General features: G+C 36.6%; 1 protein-coding gene across 11 annotated transcripts in view; it reads left to right on the top strand.

The window, feature by feature from the left end:
- Positions 1-17,092, top strand: part of NUMB (NUMB endocytic adaptor protein) — a 182,044-nt gene that overhangs the window by 142,610 nt on the left and 22,342 nt on the right. For 8 of the 11 annotated variants that reach the window (XM_036841384.1, XM_036841378.1, XM_036841383.1 and 5 more), the window contains 2 exons: positions 2,117-2,191; positions 7,769-7,801. In XM_036841384.1, coding sequence (XP_036697279.1) covers positions 2,117-2,191; positions 7,769-7,801 — 108 coding nt within the window. The remainder of the gene's footprint in view (positions 1-2,116; positions 2,192-7,768; positions 7,802-17,092) is intronic. The other 3 variants (XM_036841382.1, XM_036841387.1, XM_036841381.1) reach the window with 1 other exon arrangement.

The following is a 17,092-nucleotide window of genomic DNA, read 5'->3' as shown; positions in this document are numbered from 1 at the left end:
AGTCAGACAGGGAAAGACAAATATTATATGATATCACTTATATGTGGAATCTAAAAAAATGATACAAATGAACTTATTCACAAAACAGACTCACAGACATAGAAAATGTACTTACAGTTACCAGGTGGTAAAGGGGAAGGGAGGAATAAATTAGGAGTTTGGGATTAACAGATGCACACTACTATGTATAAAATAGATAACCAACAAGGACCTACTGTATAGCACAGGGAACTATTCAATATCTTGTAATAACCTATAATGGAAAAGAATCTGAAAAGGAATATATATAATATATATTATATATAACTGAATATATATATTATTTGATTCACTTAAAAGTGAGCATTCTTGCTATTTTTTATAATGTTTATTCAAAATTATAGCTGTTACAATTCTTTAATGTCCTTAGTCTATGATCTTTATGATTGATACCTCAGGTATTTTGTTACCTAAAGTCTAATAGTTTCCTAAATTGATTTTAATATGTTGGTTTTATGCATTTATTCAGTATTGAAAAGATAGGGATAAAAATGAAAAATTCAGTATATGAGCATTATAGGCCTGTCCTGGGTCAGGCTGCTTGGGTTTGAGCATTCACTAGCTGAATGGTTTTGGGGAAGTTACTTAAACTCTCCATGCCTGTGTTTCATAGGGCACTGGTTATTGTGCTCATGAATTACTACTGTTTCATCTTCATCCAGGGCCAAATGGTGGGAGATTCAGAGAGGGGGGAAAAAGCAGAAGGGGGGGTGGGGGTGTTGGCTCACCTTCCTGGAATCACAGTCTCTTTAAACAGAGGACAGCTGCCTTTTCTCAGAGGTGCGTGGCTCTTGCAGGTTTCCCTTGCTGCTACCACTGACACCACCACGGAATTTCCTGGGGACTGGGGTGTGAAAGTTCAAAAAAAGATAAATAAAAAGGAAGGGGATTCCTATACTCTCTGAGGATAAGGAGTTACCTTACCTGGTCCTTGGGCCAGAACTAGAGTGCTTTTCCCAGAGTTCTGTCTGTGCCATAGCACTCACTTGGATATCTGACTGTGTTAAGTTCAGGCTGGAGGTACCAAAGGGGAGGAGGGGCAGGGAAGGTAAACTCCCTGCCAGTTCAGAAATACCTTGAATTCTGGTATTCTTCTCTGATTCATCTTATACTCTTTACAGAGAACTCAAATAGGTGCTTCCATGTATTCTGTTCTGGTTTTATGGTTTCATTCAGAGGGTGGGACAGGGTAAAGTATGTCTACTCCATCTTACCCAGAACCAGACTCTAAATTTCCTTTTAAAAGAGAGCACTTGTGATATTGCCATCATCCTTTGTGCTTTCTAACCCAAGACTATTCCCATACTAAGGTACAATTTGAATAATATTACTACCTTGCAAAAACAAACCAAATACAGCTTTATTAGCTCTCCATTGCCTCTAGGATTAAGTACAGACTCATTTCAGTGTTCAAATTCCCCAGCTGCATATACCTCATATTCTTGCCAGACAGGAATATTTGCTGATATATAGTTATTCTATTCTACACCTATAGCTTTTGTTAAATTCTACCTGCCTAAAATAGTTTCCCAACCTTTCCAATACAGCTTCTTCAAGTTCTGCACATCTTCTAAAGCTCAGATGCACTACCTTCTTAAAATTTTAGTTTTCTGCCCTGTTCTTATGTGCTTCCCATAAAAGGAGTATGTGATCTCTTCAGCCCTTGAGTAACTGTTATTTTTATTTGTACCTTTTCAATACACACACACACACACACACACACACACACACACACACACACATTGTTTTAGGACTATTTTTATGTCTAGAGATATAGTAACTGTGTCTAGCATAGGCTGTTATGCCTCAGATCCAATAGATTCAGGTAACATTTAGTGCTTATCATGTACTTTTTCACCTACTCCTCTATAACAGCTCTTGGAGAACTTTATTCTAAATCTCAGTCACATGAGGACACTGAGGGTAAGTAAAGTAACATTACCTTAACTCTTCTATAATGGCTGTGAGTTTCTTGAGTGCAGGAATTTTAATATTCAATTTTCTACCATGTAATATCTACCATATAGTAGCTACTCAGTAAACAGCAATAGCCGTAACTTTTCTCTTCTTTCTACAGTACCTTGGGCATGTAGAAGTTGATGAATCAAGAGGAATGCACATCTGTGAAGATGCTGTAAAAAGATTGAAAGCTGTATGTATTTGATGGTTGCCAGTGTTGATCTATATGCTGCAAATATTTTCTCAAAAGATTTTGCTTAGTAAATTTTAGTGACCCACTATCCAGTAAGAACAGTGTTTCTCTTAAGGCAAAAGATGTGGGCTCATTAATAAAGAGCATTTCATGTTGTCCATCCAAAGGTGTAAGTTACAATGACCAGCTTCTTCAATTTAGGCCAGACATTATCTGAAAGATACTTCTAATTCAGAACCCATATTAAACAAGTGGTATGAATTCTTGTAGATGAATAATATTCTAAAACCAGGATAAAACTATTAGTTAGTCTTTTAACCTAACTGTGACAACTGGGTTATAAATTACTGATTTTAAATCTATAAGAAACAGCTTTCCAGGAAAACGTATAAAATAGAGATATCTGTGTTGACGGCTGGTGAGGTTTACATTTTGGGGAGACTTAATTATCATTACTGCTACTCCCCAGTTTCCTTCTCTATACTCCTCTAACATAAACAATGTATTTCCCTGCCTTTTGCACAAACTTCAGCATACTTGAAATGGAGAGTCCTTTTGCAGGATAAATAATGTCTGTTTTGCCTATTATGCCGTAGAACACATCCCAGGCACGTGCCTGTGTATTTAATAAAAGGAGAGAATGAGTTCAGAGTTCATAAAGGTTCAGATTAAAGTGTTAACTTCATATTTTGGGTAGGTTTGAAGAATGTTTCTTAAATTCTGACAGCCCTCTTCACAACCTTCTCTCCAATGTGTGGCCTTTCCCCCCTTTGCTGTGAAAGCTTTAAGCATTACTTCTGCATGCCCTTGCCCCAGAACAGCATTAAATACTTGTTGCTTTGGGTTTGCTGGTATGGTGGGCTGCCACAAGTTTGGCTACTAATGAGTGCTTTTTTTTCCCCTCAATTTGCTTAATCAAAACTTTTCTGCTTCTTGGTACATTCTATATGACCTCTTATATACAATTCCTCAATATAAAAGATACAAAATCAAGGAAGCAACCAACTCAGAGAAGTGGATTATATTTTCGAACAAATGTCTGAATCTATTATAGAAAGGAGAGGAGGAGAAAAATAACTGATTATGGTATGCAAAAAACTAAAAAAACAAAACAAAACAATATATAGACACACATACATACCCTTTACTGCAGATTTTGGTCATTTAAATTCTTAAATGTTTGAAGCCCTTCTTAGTCTATCTGTGCTCTCCATTTAATCATCATTAATGTTAAAGGGACTTTATATAGTAATTTATAGACTTGCCATGTCTACCTAAATATAGTCCCCAGTTAAACACAGCCTCAGATAATGCAGTTTTCCAGGAAATTTAAAGTCAATCTCTTATTTAACAAAATAATTCTAAGTTCACTAATAGAATAAGATTTTCTAAGAACATTTTAAAAAGTAATGCAATGATTTGCCCTACTAGTCATTAAACATCATAATGCTAATAACTGAAAACAACAGATGTATCAGTGAATAGACTAGATAGACCTGAAACAAACCTTAAATAGTTATTAAAATCTTAGAGCCTACATAAACTTAACATTTGGAAGGTCACTGTGGAATGAGCCTTTGGAAAGTCTTAATTCAGCATATGGCTTCACGTTTACTCTCTAAATAAGGAAAAACTAGGGATGGTTTAAGTTTGCCCAGAAGATAATTAAGAAGTGGTATTTAGTTGTTTAATGAGCAGTCAGTCCTCTTCACTGTCTAGTTTTCTTTAACCTACTTTTAATTAGAAACCTCTCTTTATTACATAGGTAGTATACGTTCATTCTGTAAAATACAAATGAACAAAAACAGTACGTAAAATCTCTTGCAGTCCCAGAGATAGCCACTATTCACTGTCTAGTTTTATTTTTATTTATTTATTTATTTTTTATAAGGGCAGAGTACCTGCCTCTTTTTAAAAATTATTTATTTATTATTTATTTATTTTTGGCTGCGTTGGGTCTTCATTGCTGTGCCCGGGCCCTCTCTAGTTGCGGCGAGCAGGGGCTACTCTTCGTTGCGGTGCGTGGGCTTCTCATTGCAGTGGCTTCTCTTGTTGCGGAACATGGGCTCTAGGTGTGCGGGCTTCCATAGTTGTGGCACACGGGCTCTAGAGCGCAGGCTCAGTAGTTGTGGCGCACGGGCTTAGTTGCTCCACGGCATGTGGAATCGTCCCAGACCAGGGCTTGAACCTGTGTCCCCTGCATTGGCAGGTGGATTGTTAACCACTGAGCCACCAGGGAAGCCCTGTCTAGTTTTAAAACTGATTTTTTAGTTGAGTGAATTTTTTTGTTTTATTTTACCTTTTGGTTTTTAACCAAGGAAATTGTAAACTGTAAGCATGATTATTTGAGATACAGGACTTATTTAAATAATAAAATTATTGAAAAAATGAGTTTTTATCTTTACCAGAAATAGGAACCAAATTGCTGTTTAAAAATTATATCTGTGCCTGGAACAGTGTCTGGCACATAGTAGCCACTCAAAAAATATTTCTGGAATAAATATACAGAAAACAATTCAGTCCTCAATATGGGGTCAAATTGAATTTCGTAGTAATCATCATAACAATATGTTATATTTAATGTTTAAAGTTTATGAAACCCTTTTGCATATCTCTAAAAGATCCTTATTTCCCTGTGGTCTCTTACAACTAAAATGAAATTGTGCATGTTTGGATTGCTTTTCTGGACATACTTAAACTTTTGAACTTTGAAGGAAGATTGACCACTTCTGACTTTTGATTCAAGAAGTTCTTTAAAATTTTTCTGACTAACCCTACCCAGGAGACTTGGAGCAAGTGTTGTATAATAATTTTGCACAGGCAAACAGGTATTTTTAAAAATAAGATTGAAGTTTTGGGAGACTAGTACCAATTTCCTATTTATTATACTCACTGAAACTTCCCCTTCTATTAATACCCTTTCTAATGCTGTATGACAAAGGCTGCAGAAAGTTGGAAGTCTTCAGATGTTGTTCATCTCAGATCATGTTAGTCCACAAAAATTCATGCTTTTTGTCTTCTTTTCATATTTTTACTATACAGAAATTTGTAGATGCCTTTTTCCCTTCTTTTACCGAACATTCATCTAACAAACATGTATAATCTACTGTGCCAGATGCTTATATTGTACCAAAAGCTATGTGTCTGGAGATGTTTGTTTATTTTCATAGATGATAAATATTCCTCTTATCGTTTCAAATAAATGGAAGCAAATGTAAAAATGTACAGACCTACAGATTAGAGAAGAAATAGCATGTCTGGAACAAGTTTGAATGCCAAAAAAGTTTTAAAATTTAAAGAATTATGTAGCTCAGATGTAGCAGTTAAATAGGAAAACAAACGTCTTAAACCTATCACTCAAATGATCTTTGAACTAAAAATGTAACATTCTAGCGCTTTTTAAATTTGTGTGGGCTTGAAGAAGCAGGATAATTTGCAAGTACAGTTTTTTTTTTTCCTTCCAAGTAGTCCCTTACAATTTAGGATTACTTTAACTTCAGTTAGAAGTTATCAGCATACTTAATATTTTCAAATGAAAAGGTATTGTAACTAAACAACATATGCTTCTCAGAGCATAAATATGTTTAATTTTTTTTTACTTTATATGTATAAAGTTAGTTACAGTTATTTGCAATTCATTTACTTTGTGGCGTAATTTTACCAGTTAGCCACTTAGGGACTTAGATTATATAGGATAAATGACAGAAATGACTATAGCCCATTTTCAGTGCCTTAATGGCAGAGTTAGTTGCAGGGGGAGGAGTACTGTCATTTATCAATCTATTTTGTAAAAAGTGTATTGGGCCTTAGGTTATCTTGCTTGATACTGGTGCAAGATGCCTTTCCTTTTAAAATGTCTTTTCTTCCCATTATCTCTGTAAGTGTCTCTCCTTCTCTGTCTTGGTTTTAGACTAGTTTCATTACACTACCAGTTTCTAATATGTTGATTTTTTATTCGCTATTTGATAAATTTGTTTTAATGTATGTTCTTGTTTTAGCAGGTAAAAGAATCATAATTTAATTTTTTTTAAATTAATATTATTCTCTAATAACTGTCTTTTGATGCATTTTGCACGTCAACTTTTTTCATTAACATCTGAGGTCTTTTATAAATAGAAGGCAAACTCCATGTTTAACAGGAGCTTTTCTGGGAGCTAAATTAAATATTAACGAATCTCCTTCCCGCATCTTCCTATCCCTAAAGAATGGTGAATCTTTTAACTTGGGCTGCATCTTTTAAAAGCTGGTGGTTACCTAAAAGTCTAACGAAACTAGGGTCACCAAACTTGGCAGCAGAAATAAGCTTAGTCTTATTGTGATAACTATCCCAATTACCTTATTATATTTCTAGCTTAAGTTCAAAACATTTTGTGGATATATTTGATGCTGTTTGTGATTTTCAAAACCTAGAGAAAAAACAAACCATTCAGTGTTTGAGAGTATTGAATGAGTTTTATGAGTCAAATTTCTGTAGAGTTGTCTTTTTCTAGACATTTATTCACTATTAATAATGGATTATAAAAGGTAAAGGCTTAAAGTATAGTTCAACCAAAACTAGGAAATGTTAAAGTTAAGCTAGCTTGGGTGAGTTAGAACTCATCTACTTCGCATAAGTTCTTCAGATTTTAAATGGTGGCCAGTTTTCAAAATTTGTATATGCTTAAAAATTGGTGCTGGGACCACAGACAGTTGTGTCTCTCTTACCTACGTAGTTTTAGAATTGTATACTTATAACTGTCAGTACAAATTTCTTTCTTCTAAAACAGTAGCATTTAAAAAGAAAACAACCCTATTCTTCAAATTTTAGTTGTAGTTAACAGATGTGGTTTGGTTCTCAAATGTATTAGTTTTCTCAGCTCCAGTGAAAGCATTGGCCATGTGTTCTTTATAGATGATTTATTCTGTGTTTGAAATAGAACATATCTATTATTTCCCCACAATTGCTATGGAATCGATCAGCACACACATACATACAAACCTATCCTAATGCATAAGTAAGAATTCTCTAAGTGACATCTTGAACTCAGCAAGAAAAAGTCTGACAAGGACCCTCCCTTCACACTCATAATTTAAGTGTAGCATTTTTTAATGTTACTTTGTGATCATTTGAGTGTGGACTGGTTTTTTCATTGGTGACTTCCACATATTTGACCACTGATTTTAAATTGAAAAATGTATGTGAACCAATCAATTTACCACTCACTATTATGAAAATTTAAATGCAAATCTCACAAACCAGTATGTCCTAGTCTTTTTCTCTGCTGCCAAATTTGAATAATCTCTGTTTTAAAAGTCAGTAGAGAATGCTAAAGTAACTAGTTGCTCTGCATGGATACAGGTTCTGATTTCTTCTCTTTCTGCGGATTCTTAGGCCATACAGTATGTTTCGCTGCATTTTCATGCACCCTTCCTTTTTCCCTGTCACTCCTGGTATGGATAACTCTTTAAAACTCTCACTCCCTTCCCCTTCTCCTACTTTGCCCTTCACCCAACCTCTGTATGTGCTTATTGCTGTGAAACCCTGGGACATTTAGCCCATACAATAATAGCGCTCGACTTGTCCCCCTGTTCCTCCAGGAAAGGAAGTTCTTCAAAGGCTTCTTTGGAAAAGTAAGTTTGATGCCACATTCATGCTTGCTTTATAAGGAGTTACACCCCTAGTATAGCACTGACACATTTTTTGAAAAAGAAGTACAGCTTTGGTTTCTTTGTAATACAGGAATTGATTTGACTAAGTATGGAAATTAATGAATTGGAAAGCTGCTATCTATGGTATTACCTGTATGTCTGTTGATACTAAATCTGATGATTCCTAGGAAAGTCCAATAAATAAATCAAGTAGGTTAGAAAAGAATTGCTTCCTCAAGACTAGGTGTTAAAATAAATTTAATTTGATCTTGCAAAATTGTTCATATTAGCATATTTGTTGAGTTTTTTAACAAGTAAGTTTTACTTAGTGTTCAATATTGACAGAGAAGTGGGAAGAAATACTAAATTCAAGTGAAAATTAAATGTATCCCAAATTTTACATTCATTGCTATTACTTTTTTTCAATCTAAGTTAAATTTCAGGTGAAGTAAGTGAAAGTACATAAACTTATCTTTGGGATCCTATGCTTTTTAACCTGGGATGGTAACCTAAGAAAAAACTATCTTAATTAGTAGTCTACCAAATGTCTGTCATATGTGGAATGTTCTTTATGTAGATGCTTTTCAAAGAATACTTGTTCAATGTTCAGATTTCCTTAGAATTAAGAATATATAGGATGGGACTTCCCTGGTGGCGCAGTGGTTAAGAATCCGCCTGCCAGTGCAGGAGACATGGGTTCAATCCCTGGTCCAGGAAGGTCCCACATGCCGCCGAGCAACTAAGCCCGCGTACCACAACTACTGAAGCCCACGCGCCTAAAGCCCGTGCTCCGCAACAAGAGAAGCCACTGCAATGAGAAGCCTGCGCACCGCAACGAAGAGTAGCCCTCACTCAACGCAACTACAGAAAGCCCACGTGCAGCAACGAAGATCCAACACAACCAAAAATAAAATAAATAAAAATTTTAAAAAATACATATATAGGATGACAGTACAGAAATAGATAAATACATTTCTAACATTTTTGAGTAAGTGCTACAAAATAAGTCAGACTGAGACAGTATAAGAAAAAACTACTGTCACTGTATAACTGAGTGTACATTACTAAAAGTTTATGTGAATATGAAAATCCCATCACAGTTCGTTTTTCACTGGGTGGTTTTTTTACTTTAAAGGACGATTTTTTTTTTTCTGGCCCTGCCATGTGCCATGCGAGATCTTAGTTCCCTGACCAGGGATCAAACCCGTGTCCCCTGCAGTGGAAGCTCGGAGTCTTAACCACTGGACCTCCAGGGAAGTCCCTAAAGAATAATTTTTAAAAATTATTAGTTTCCACTTTCTTCTCAATTAAATATTTTAGTTGTAACCCTTTTTTTTTTTTACATGTTCTGGTTTAGGTCACCTTTATATTAATGTAAACAAATTTGAAGGATTTTAGATTGAATGGTTTAATTCAGTAACTTCTGTCAATCTGAAATAAAAAGTCGTATAATTTACCCACACATGTCACAATAAAATTTTTTAGTAGATATTTTGAGCCTGAGTCAAATTAACAGGTCTGTAGAATGTGGGATCTATATCTACAAAGAATAAATCCTATAGACATTTGCATCATTATAAATAGACACTATAATTGTTAAGCAGATTTTTTTGGTGGAGCATTTATTCTTTCCTAAATAGAATTTCTCAAAGCAATTTCGCATCACCCCAATTACAATACAATTTTAATTATCTTCTAAGTGATCAGTTTTTAATATGTCAACTTTAGTAAAACAGTCTTTCTTGTCCATGAAGGCTAGGTAGAGAAAGCTAAAGGAGAAAATATTGATTTGGTTTATAGAAAAAACATGTTAAAGTATATTTTTTAAAAGGTTATAACATGATGTTAAAGAACAAAGATAGCTCGCACTTGAGAATCAGCTCCAAGGTGGCAATATTCATTGCTATAAATAATGGGGTCATTGTGCATCTACAGTGTCACCAAACTGGGTCACACTGTGCTTCTTAGCTGTTTTCACTGCATTTTGCTACATGGCAAATCTATATGGTATGAGAAAGAAAACTATGAATTATCTCAATCCTTACAGTAACCCTGAAATTATTATTTTCCCCTGTTTTACAGTGAGAAAACTAAAGTTTACAGAGGTTAAGGGACCTGCCTGAATCCACAGATACAATAAGTGGTAGAATCTAGGATTTGAACCCAGATAATCTGATTCCAGAGTCTACACTCTTAATCACTATGCTATACAATCACTCAGTTTTCAGATTATTTACAAGCAAAGTTTAAAAGATTTAACCTTAAAAGATGCTAGTAAATAAAGAGCTTCCTGGAAACTCATTTTTACTTTCTAACTTTCTTCTTTAAAGGTAATAATTTTTTAAAAAATTTATTTATTTATTCACTTTGGCTGTGCTGGGTCTTAGTTGCGGCATGCGGGATCTTTAGCTTCGGCATGCAGACTTCTTAGTTGCGGCGTGCCTGTGGGATCTAGTTCCCCGACCAGGGAATGTACCCGGGCCCCCTGCACTGGGAGCACGGAGTCTTACCCACTGGACCACCGGGGAAGTCCCTAAAGGTAGTAATTTAATTTTGGATTTTTGTCTCTTGTCAATTTACTTTGTTACTAGTTAATGCTTTAAAGAATCTTTTTCAGTGGTTCAGACTAACATTTTATTTATTTAGAGATGTTTAAATCATACTAGTGAGATTTTCTTAAAAGATACTGATTGATCCCATAATGTGAACAAATATGAACCTCAGAATTTTTTTTTCTTCCAGTTTTATTGAGATATAATTGACTACAGCACTGTATAAGTTTAAGGTGTACAGCATAATGATTTGACTTCATACATCATGAAATGATTACTGCAATAAGTTTAGTGAACAACTCTCATCTCACAGAGATACAATACAGAATTCTTATGTTATTGTGGGGAGAATTCTTTTTATGGCCAGGCAGTTTTATTCGTATGTACAATTTTTTTAATTACAGTAAGTCATTCAAAGAGTTTGGAAAATCAAGGGAGAAAAAACCATCACCTATAACTTTCCAGAAATGTGCTTTTAAGTGAAAAACTTTTCTTTAATTTGGAGCCTTTTAAACCTTTCAAGTTGCCATCATTCAACTCACATTCACACTAATCTACAAGAAGTAGTCTGGTGAAAGAGATTTGGTTTGTTGAGTTTGCTAGGTCAATTGTGTTTTGATGAAAGCTAAAATGAAGAATCTCATAGGGAGTTTTTATCTAGTAGAGTTCCTCATAAATTTTGATACTTTCTTAGCCTTCTTATCATGTATGGTTTAATGGTCCAGGATAAAGAGAACAACAGTTACCAAGTGTTTCCATCAAACACATTTGGAGAAAAGTAGGTAGATGGGAGAATTATTAGCCCTGATTCTGAATTTGTAAATCATGGCCAGGAGAACTGCTGCTGCTTTTCCCTAAGTTGCATCCTGGACCTGACCACCCTGTCCTATTCCTGTCGGGGGCCTGACCTCCCTGTTCCTCCAGCAAATGGGAGCAGTACCTTCAGAAGCTTTAGCAGTGAGGAACAGATAAACCTGTGTGTGTTACAGGGCTGTATTATTAACCCGTTGTAAGATTACACACATCTTAAAAGAGAAGGAAAAAAAAACCTGAGGCTCTGAAATACCTTTTTCTAAACTTAGCTACATTAAATTGCTCATTTTTTTAGGAAAGTCAAGAATGTACTCAACTTTTTAGGAAGTATTACGTACAACTTCTAGTGTATTTGGCCATACTCGGCAAATATTTTATTACCAAGCAATTACGTGACACTTAACATTTGAAAAGGATATTAAAATTTTAATGTATTTGGGGAAACTCATGAGCTAAGTAATCTATATTACCATTTTATGAGGAACTGACTGAACACAGAGATATAAAATGTTTTTGGGCCACCCTATTAGGTCTCTTTTTAAAGCCATTGTATTAGAAAAATTCAGTTCAGTCTACCTCCTGTGAGTCTTTCTCCTGGGTGTGTCCTTTACTACTGACACAAAACACTTTACTTCTAGTCATCAAATGTGTAGAGATTTTTTTCCCTAACCAAACAATTCTCTGTGACACCAGCTAGGTGTCCTACAATTTAGCTCAATTCTAACACTATCTACTTGGAAATAGTGTCAGATCCCACAGATTTAAAGACTCAGTCTCACAAGACTGCTCCCACCCACTTCAGATGCCAATTGCAATTGTAGGTCCCCAGGTTACCCATAATAACGTCTGTCTAATTTGGCTACAAATTGGAGGTTCCCATGACCTCCTCCTCAGGTTTGATTAATTTGCTAGAACAGCTCACAGAACTCAAGAAAACACTTAATGTTTACCAGTTTATTAAAGGATATGATAAAGGATACAGGTGAAGAGCCAGATGAAGAGATACATAGGGTGAAGTCTGGGAGTGTCCCAAGGGCAGGAGCTTCTGTCCCTGTAAAATTGGAGTGTGTCACCTTCTCCATGTGGATGTGTTTGCCAACCTGGAAGTTCTCTGAACCTGGTACTATTGGGATTTTGTGGTGGCTTCCTCACGTAGGCTTGATAGATTATTTATTCCAATTCCAGCTCCTCTTCCCTCTCTAGAGGATAGGGGTTAAGGCTGAAAATCCTAAGCTTCTCATCATGGCTTGGTCGTTCTGGCAACAAGCCCTCATCCAGGAGCCCACCCAGGGTTGTCTCATTAAACAAAAGATGCCCCTCACTTAGGAATTTACAAGGGTTTTCAGAGCCCTGTGTCAGGGATGGGGTCCAAGACCAAATATCAGGACAAGAGATGCTCTTTGTGTTCTTATCACTTAGGAAATTACAAGGATTTCAGGAGGTCTGTGCCAGGAACCAGGGACAGAGACCAGTATATATTTTCTACTATCTCATAGCCATCTACTTGTATTTATGTAGTACTTTATAGTTTGTGATGTGTTTTGACCTACTTTCTAACTTGTTACTCACAACAGCTCACTGAATTAGACGTGATAGTTCATGAAACTACATTTTACAAATGAATAAACAAGCTCAAAGAGGTCACCCAGCTAGTAGTAAATGGCAGTGCCTACCCTGAAACCAAAGTTTTCTGAAACTTAGTGCAGAGTTCTTTCACCTACCCTGTGTTGTTCTGTCCTTCAAAAGCGTTGGCCTCTGCTTTCCTCGGATAGGCTTTAATTATAGTGAATGGAGAAGTGTCAAATGCAGGGGGCACTAGACAGCTCAAGGGCCTGAGTGCTTCCCACAAACATGCATTGTATGGCCTGCGCACAGTTCATAAATTTGGATTCGTTGCTAATATTTCAAACATTGAAAGTTTTCACATCAAAACTATTGCATCTATCTTAAGAATGGAAGATCTGGCAAAACGGCATGCTTTGTATGCAGCACCAGTGGCTTGAGCTGAGTACCAGTTGTGCCCTTTGGTTGCCTGTTTGCCACATCCCTGCAACTCCCTGTGGTCCCTACATTCAGCCTGCTTCACTCATTTTGTTACCGCTTTTATCTGTAGGTGTTTGAGTTTGTGAACTCCTCCCTGGGCTATTATTTGATTGTGGTGTGTGGGGGGGTGGCGCCTGTTAACCACTTCTAACTGCATAAAAAGCACCAAAAATATTATAATATTTGTTTTAACAGATACTGTTAATGTACTGCCAGATATAATTTTTCAAGTTTTGATGCTGTTACAGTTGTTAAATGGCATCATTAGAAATGGTTATGTTTTAGAGAATACATAGTTGAAAAGTAATGCAGGGTTATATTGTTTTCAACTAATTATCAAGAGTAAAACATTTCATGGTATTTATGACCACTGTTAAGTCAGTGTACTCACATCTACATTCTAATTAGATTTCCTAAATTTTCTCCTCCATGGCAAATTGTACTTAGTGCTTATCTTCACTCTGGATCCTTTCCTTTACACGTGAGGAAATATCACTTGCTGCCTCTTTCCTTTTCTTCCTTTCTGTTTTTTAAATTCTCATGCCCTTTCTTCTATAAATTTTACCTTCTTTTGTATTTTATTAGGTGCATCTTTTAGGATTTGGTTTATTTATCCTTTTGAAGTGCAATATAACAAATTTCTGAAGAAGAAAAAAGACAATCCCAAGAGTACTCAGAAGATTTCCATTGATCCTTGGTTTCAGTATTTCCTGTGACATGATCAACTAATATGTCAAAGCCCTGGCCATTGATCTTTTCTAGATTTAAAAAAAATTCATTAACCTTTGGAGTTACCTTTTTTATTTGTATTCATGAAGACTTAGTGGTTCTCAAGCCTCAGGTCACAGTGTCTAAAACATACTAGGGACTGTGCTAGGCTATCCAGATCAAAGATGAGCAGACAATCTCCATTTTTTAAGTCCAGTTTACTTTCATTTTCAGATGACTATTTGACTCCTCCTTCCTTTTCCTTAAACCTCCAGAATTTCTTACTCTGTTCTCTCTTTCAGTTGATGACCTTGCTTCCTACTTCACTGAAAAAATAGAATCAACCAGAAGAGAACTCTCGAACATGACACCACATCTACTCACCTACGTGAATCTGTGCATATATACTCTGCTTTCCCTCCTATTCAAGGGATGAACTGTCTGTGCTCCTAGCTGAGGCCAACTCCTCCGCAAGATTCTTACACTAGCTCTTACTCATTCCAGTAATGCTAACCCCCTCCTCCATAAGCAGTTTTTCTTTCTCTAGTGGATCATCCATTAGCATTAAAACAAACCATCTTTCTAAAAAGAGGTTTCTTCTTGGTGCCTTCAGTTTCTGCTCTCCTTTCCCCTATTAAACTCATTTAATCAGACTTTTATTTACTCAACCTATCAGCAGCATTTGGTGTAGCAGCCAAATCCCTCCCGCTCCTCGAAACAGTCTATTCATTTGGAGTTCAGGTGTCATACTCTCTTGATTTTCCCTTGTGTTGATGCCTACTTCTTAGTCTGTGGACTGTTCTCTACCTACACTTCTCCCTTGATGATCTCATCCAGTGTCATGGATTTAAATACCATCTCTATGCTGATGATTTTGAAAGTTCTGTCTCCAGACATCTGCCCTGAACTCCATAGTGGTACTTCCATCTTAGAAGCAGTATAGCATAGGGGTCAGGGACACAGGCTGGGGATCTGGATTAATTGTATTTAATCCTGGCTCAGCCACTTATTAGCTTTGTGACCTTGGGAGAGGTTCTTAACCATTCTGTACCTCAGCTTCCCCACTTATAAAAAAAGGATAATACTAATTCCAGCTTCACGTGATTGTTGTGAAGATTAAATGAGTACATATAAGCAAAGTGTGCAGAATAGCCTGTCATATGGATGTGTCAGTATCATCATCATCATTCAGCATTTCACACTAACGTGTCACAGACCAAATTCCGAAACGCTCTCCCACATTACTCTTCCCTAGTCTTTCCCATCCCAGGCCATGTGCTTTAGCCACAAATCCTGGATCTGATCTTGACTCCTCTCTTTCTCTTTTACCCTGTATCCATCCCATCAACAGTTCCTGTCTCACTACCCTCCACCACTACTGCCGTGGTCCAAGCCATCTTCTCCGCTCACCTGAATCATTGCATTAATGTTCTACACAATCTGCTTTCATTATTGTCACCCTGCCATCTGTTCTCAGGATATCAGTCAGAGTGATCTTTTTAAGACAGAGGTCTGATTGTGTTGCTCCACTGCCCTAGATCCTCCAGTAGCTTCCTGACCTACTCAGGGTAAAAACCAGTCTTTTAGGCCTAGCAGGCCATTATACATGCATTATCTCTGTCCCTTTTCCTATCTTCTCCTATTCTTGCTTCCTGTGTTCCAGCCACACTAGCCTCCTTGCTGTTCCCTGAGCATACCAGGTATGCTTCCACCTCAGGACCTTTGCACTTACTGTAACCTCTAATCTGGAACACACATCATCCAGATATATGCATGGCTCACTTCCTCATCTCTTCCCATTTGTTCAAAAGCCCCATTTTCACTGAGGCAGTCACTGAGAGAACCTTATTTTAAATTTCAAATACCACCCTCCTCCATATACAAACACTCACTATTCCCCTTCCTAGCTCTATTTTCCTCTGATAGGGGTAATCACCATTTGTCATAGCATACATTTTACTTATTTGTTTTTTTTTATCTCTTCCTCACTAAAACATAGACATTTTGTGGACAGAGATCTTCACCTAATTTTGTTCACTGCTGAATCTTCAATGCCTAGAATAATTTGTGGTCCATAGTAGCTGCTCCAAAATGTCTGAGTTAGTGAATGACAAATGCAGTGCTTTCAAGTTCACCCTGTAGTGGGAAAAACCAGACAGGTAAAAAAAGGTAGTTAACAAATTGTGTAACAATAATAGGTACTACTGGAGCAGAGAGGGACAGTGAATGTTGGAGATTGTGATTAAGGCTTCTGAGAGGAGATGATACCTGAGGCTGAGACTTAAAACTATGACTTCCAGTTAAACTAAGAGGAAAAAGGCATAGAAGGAACAGCATTAACAGGGCCACTGGGGCGACAGAGAACCTGCTCCAACTCATTCACTTATTCAACCTAGGGATATACAGAAGGAGACAGAAGATAAGATCCAAGTTTATGGTATGGAGAAAGATGGTGGGGAAATCATTCACTGTGAGAAGAGGTATGATGAATTTGGTTTTGGACAGGTTGAATTTGAGGTCCCTGTGGGATTTTCACTCTTTCTCTTATATGCATTTGAAACTTAATATGAACTTAATGAACTTAATATGAACTTAAATGAACTTAATATTAGAATAATTTCTGTTCTAGGTTCCCTCCTCCTCTCAATTAAAAGTGATTTGTAAACTAGAAGAGCTAAGTAGCCTCCAAAAATCTCGCCTTTGTTGTTTGGTTCATGTCGTGCTATTATCCTTATTTTCTCGAAAGCCTTTAAAGGCCCTTCTCACTTAAGAAAGTGCAGGTTAAAAGTTACTGTACTTTTAAGGAAGCAGCCATTGGAGATAGTACCAGTCTCAAATCCTACAGAAAGTTGTGTTTCTCTGAGGTACATACTGTATCTTGGAATTATAAGACAAAATTTGTTCATTATACAGTTCTATTCAGAAATTCAAATGTCATCAAATGATAGATTTGAAGGCCCTCTCAGATTAAAAAAGAAGAAGAAGCCAAGTTTCCTGTTAAGGAAGTCTCTCATTCACTCATTACAAGACACACCGTGTCATGGTTGCCTACTAATATATCATTATTACTCCATAATGACTGGGTTATCTCTGTGTGTAGGTGTGACAGAAAGACTGACCAGAGATTCTTTACATATTGGGTACCCTTGAAGACCTC

This window comes from Balaenoptera musculus, chromosome 2, assembly GCF_009873245.2.
Source record: "Balaenoptera musculus isolate JJ_BM4_2016_0621 chromosome 2, mBalMus1.pri.v3, whole genome shotgun sequence".
Classification (NCBI taxonomy): domain Eukaryota; kingdom Metazoa; phylum Chordata; class Mammalia; order Artiodactyla; family Balaenopteridae; genus Balaenoptera; species Balaenoptera musculus.
The sequence above is the reverse complement of the archived record's forward strand: the minus strand, read 5'-3'. Positions and strand labels throughout refer to the sequence as shown.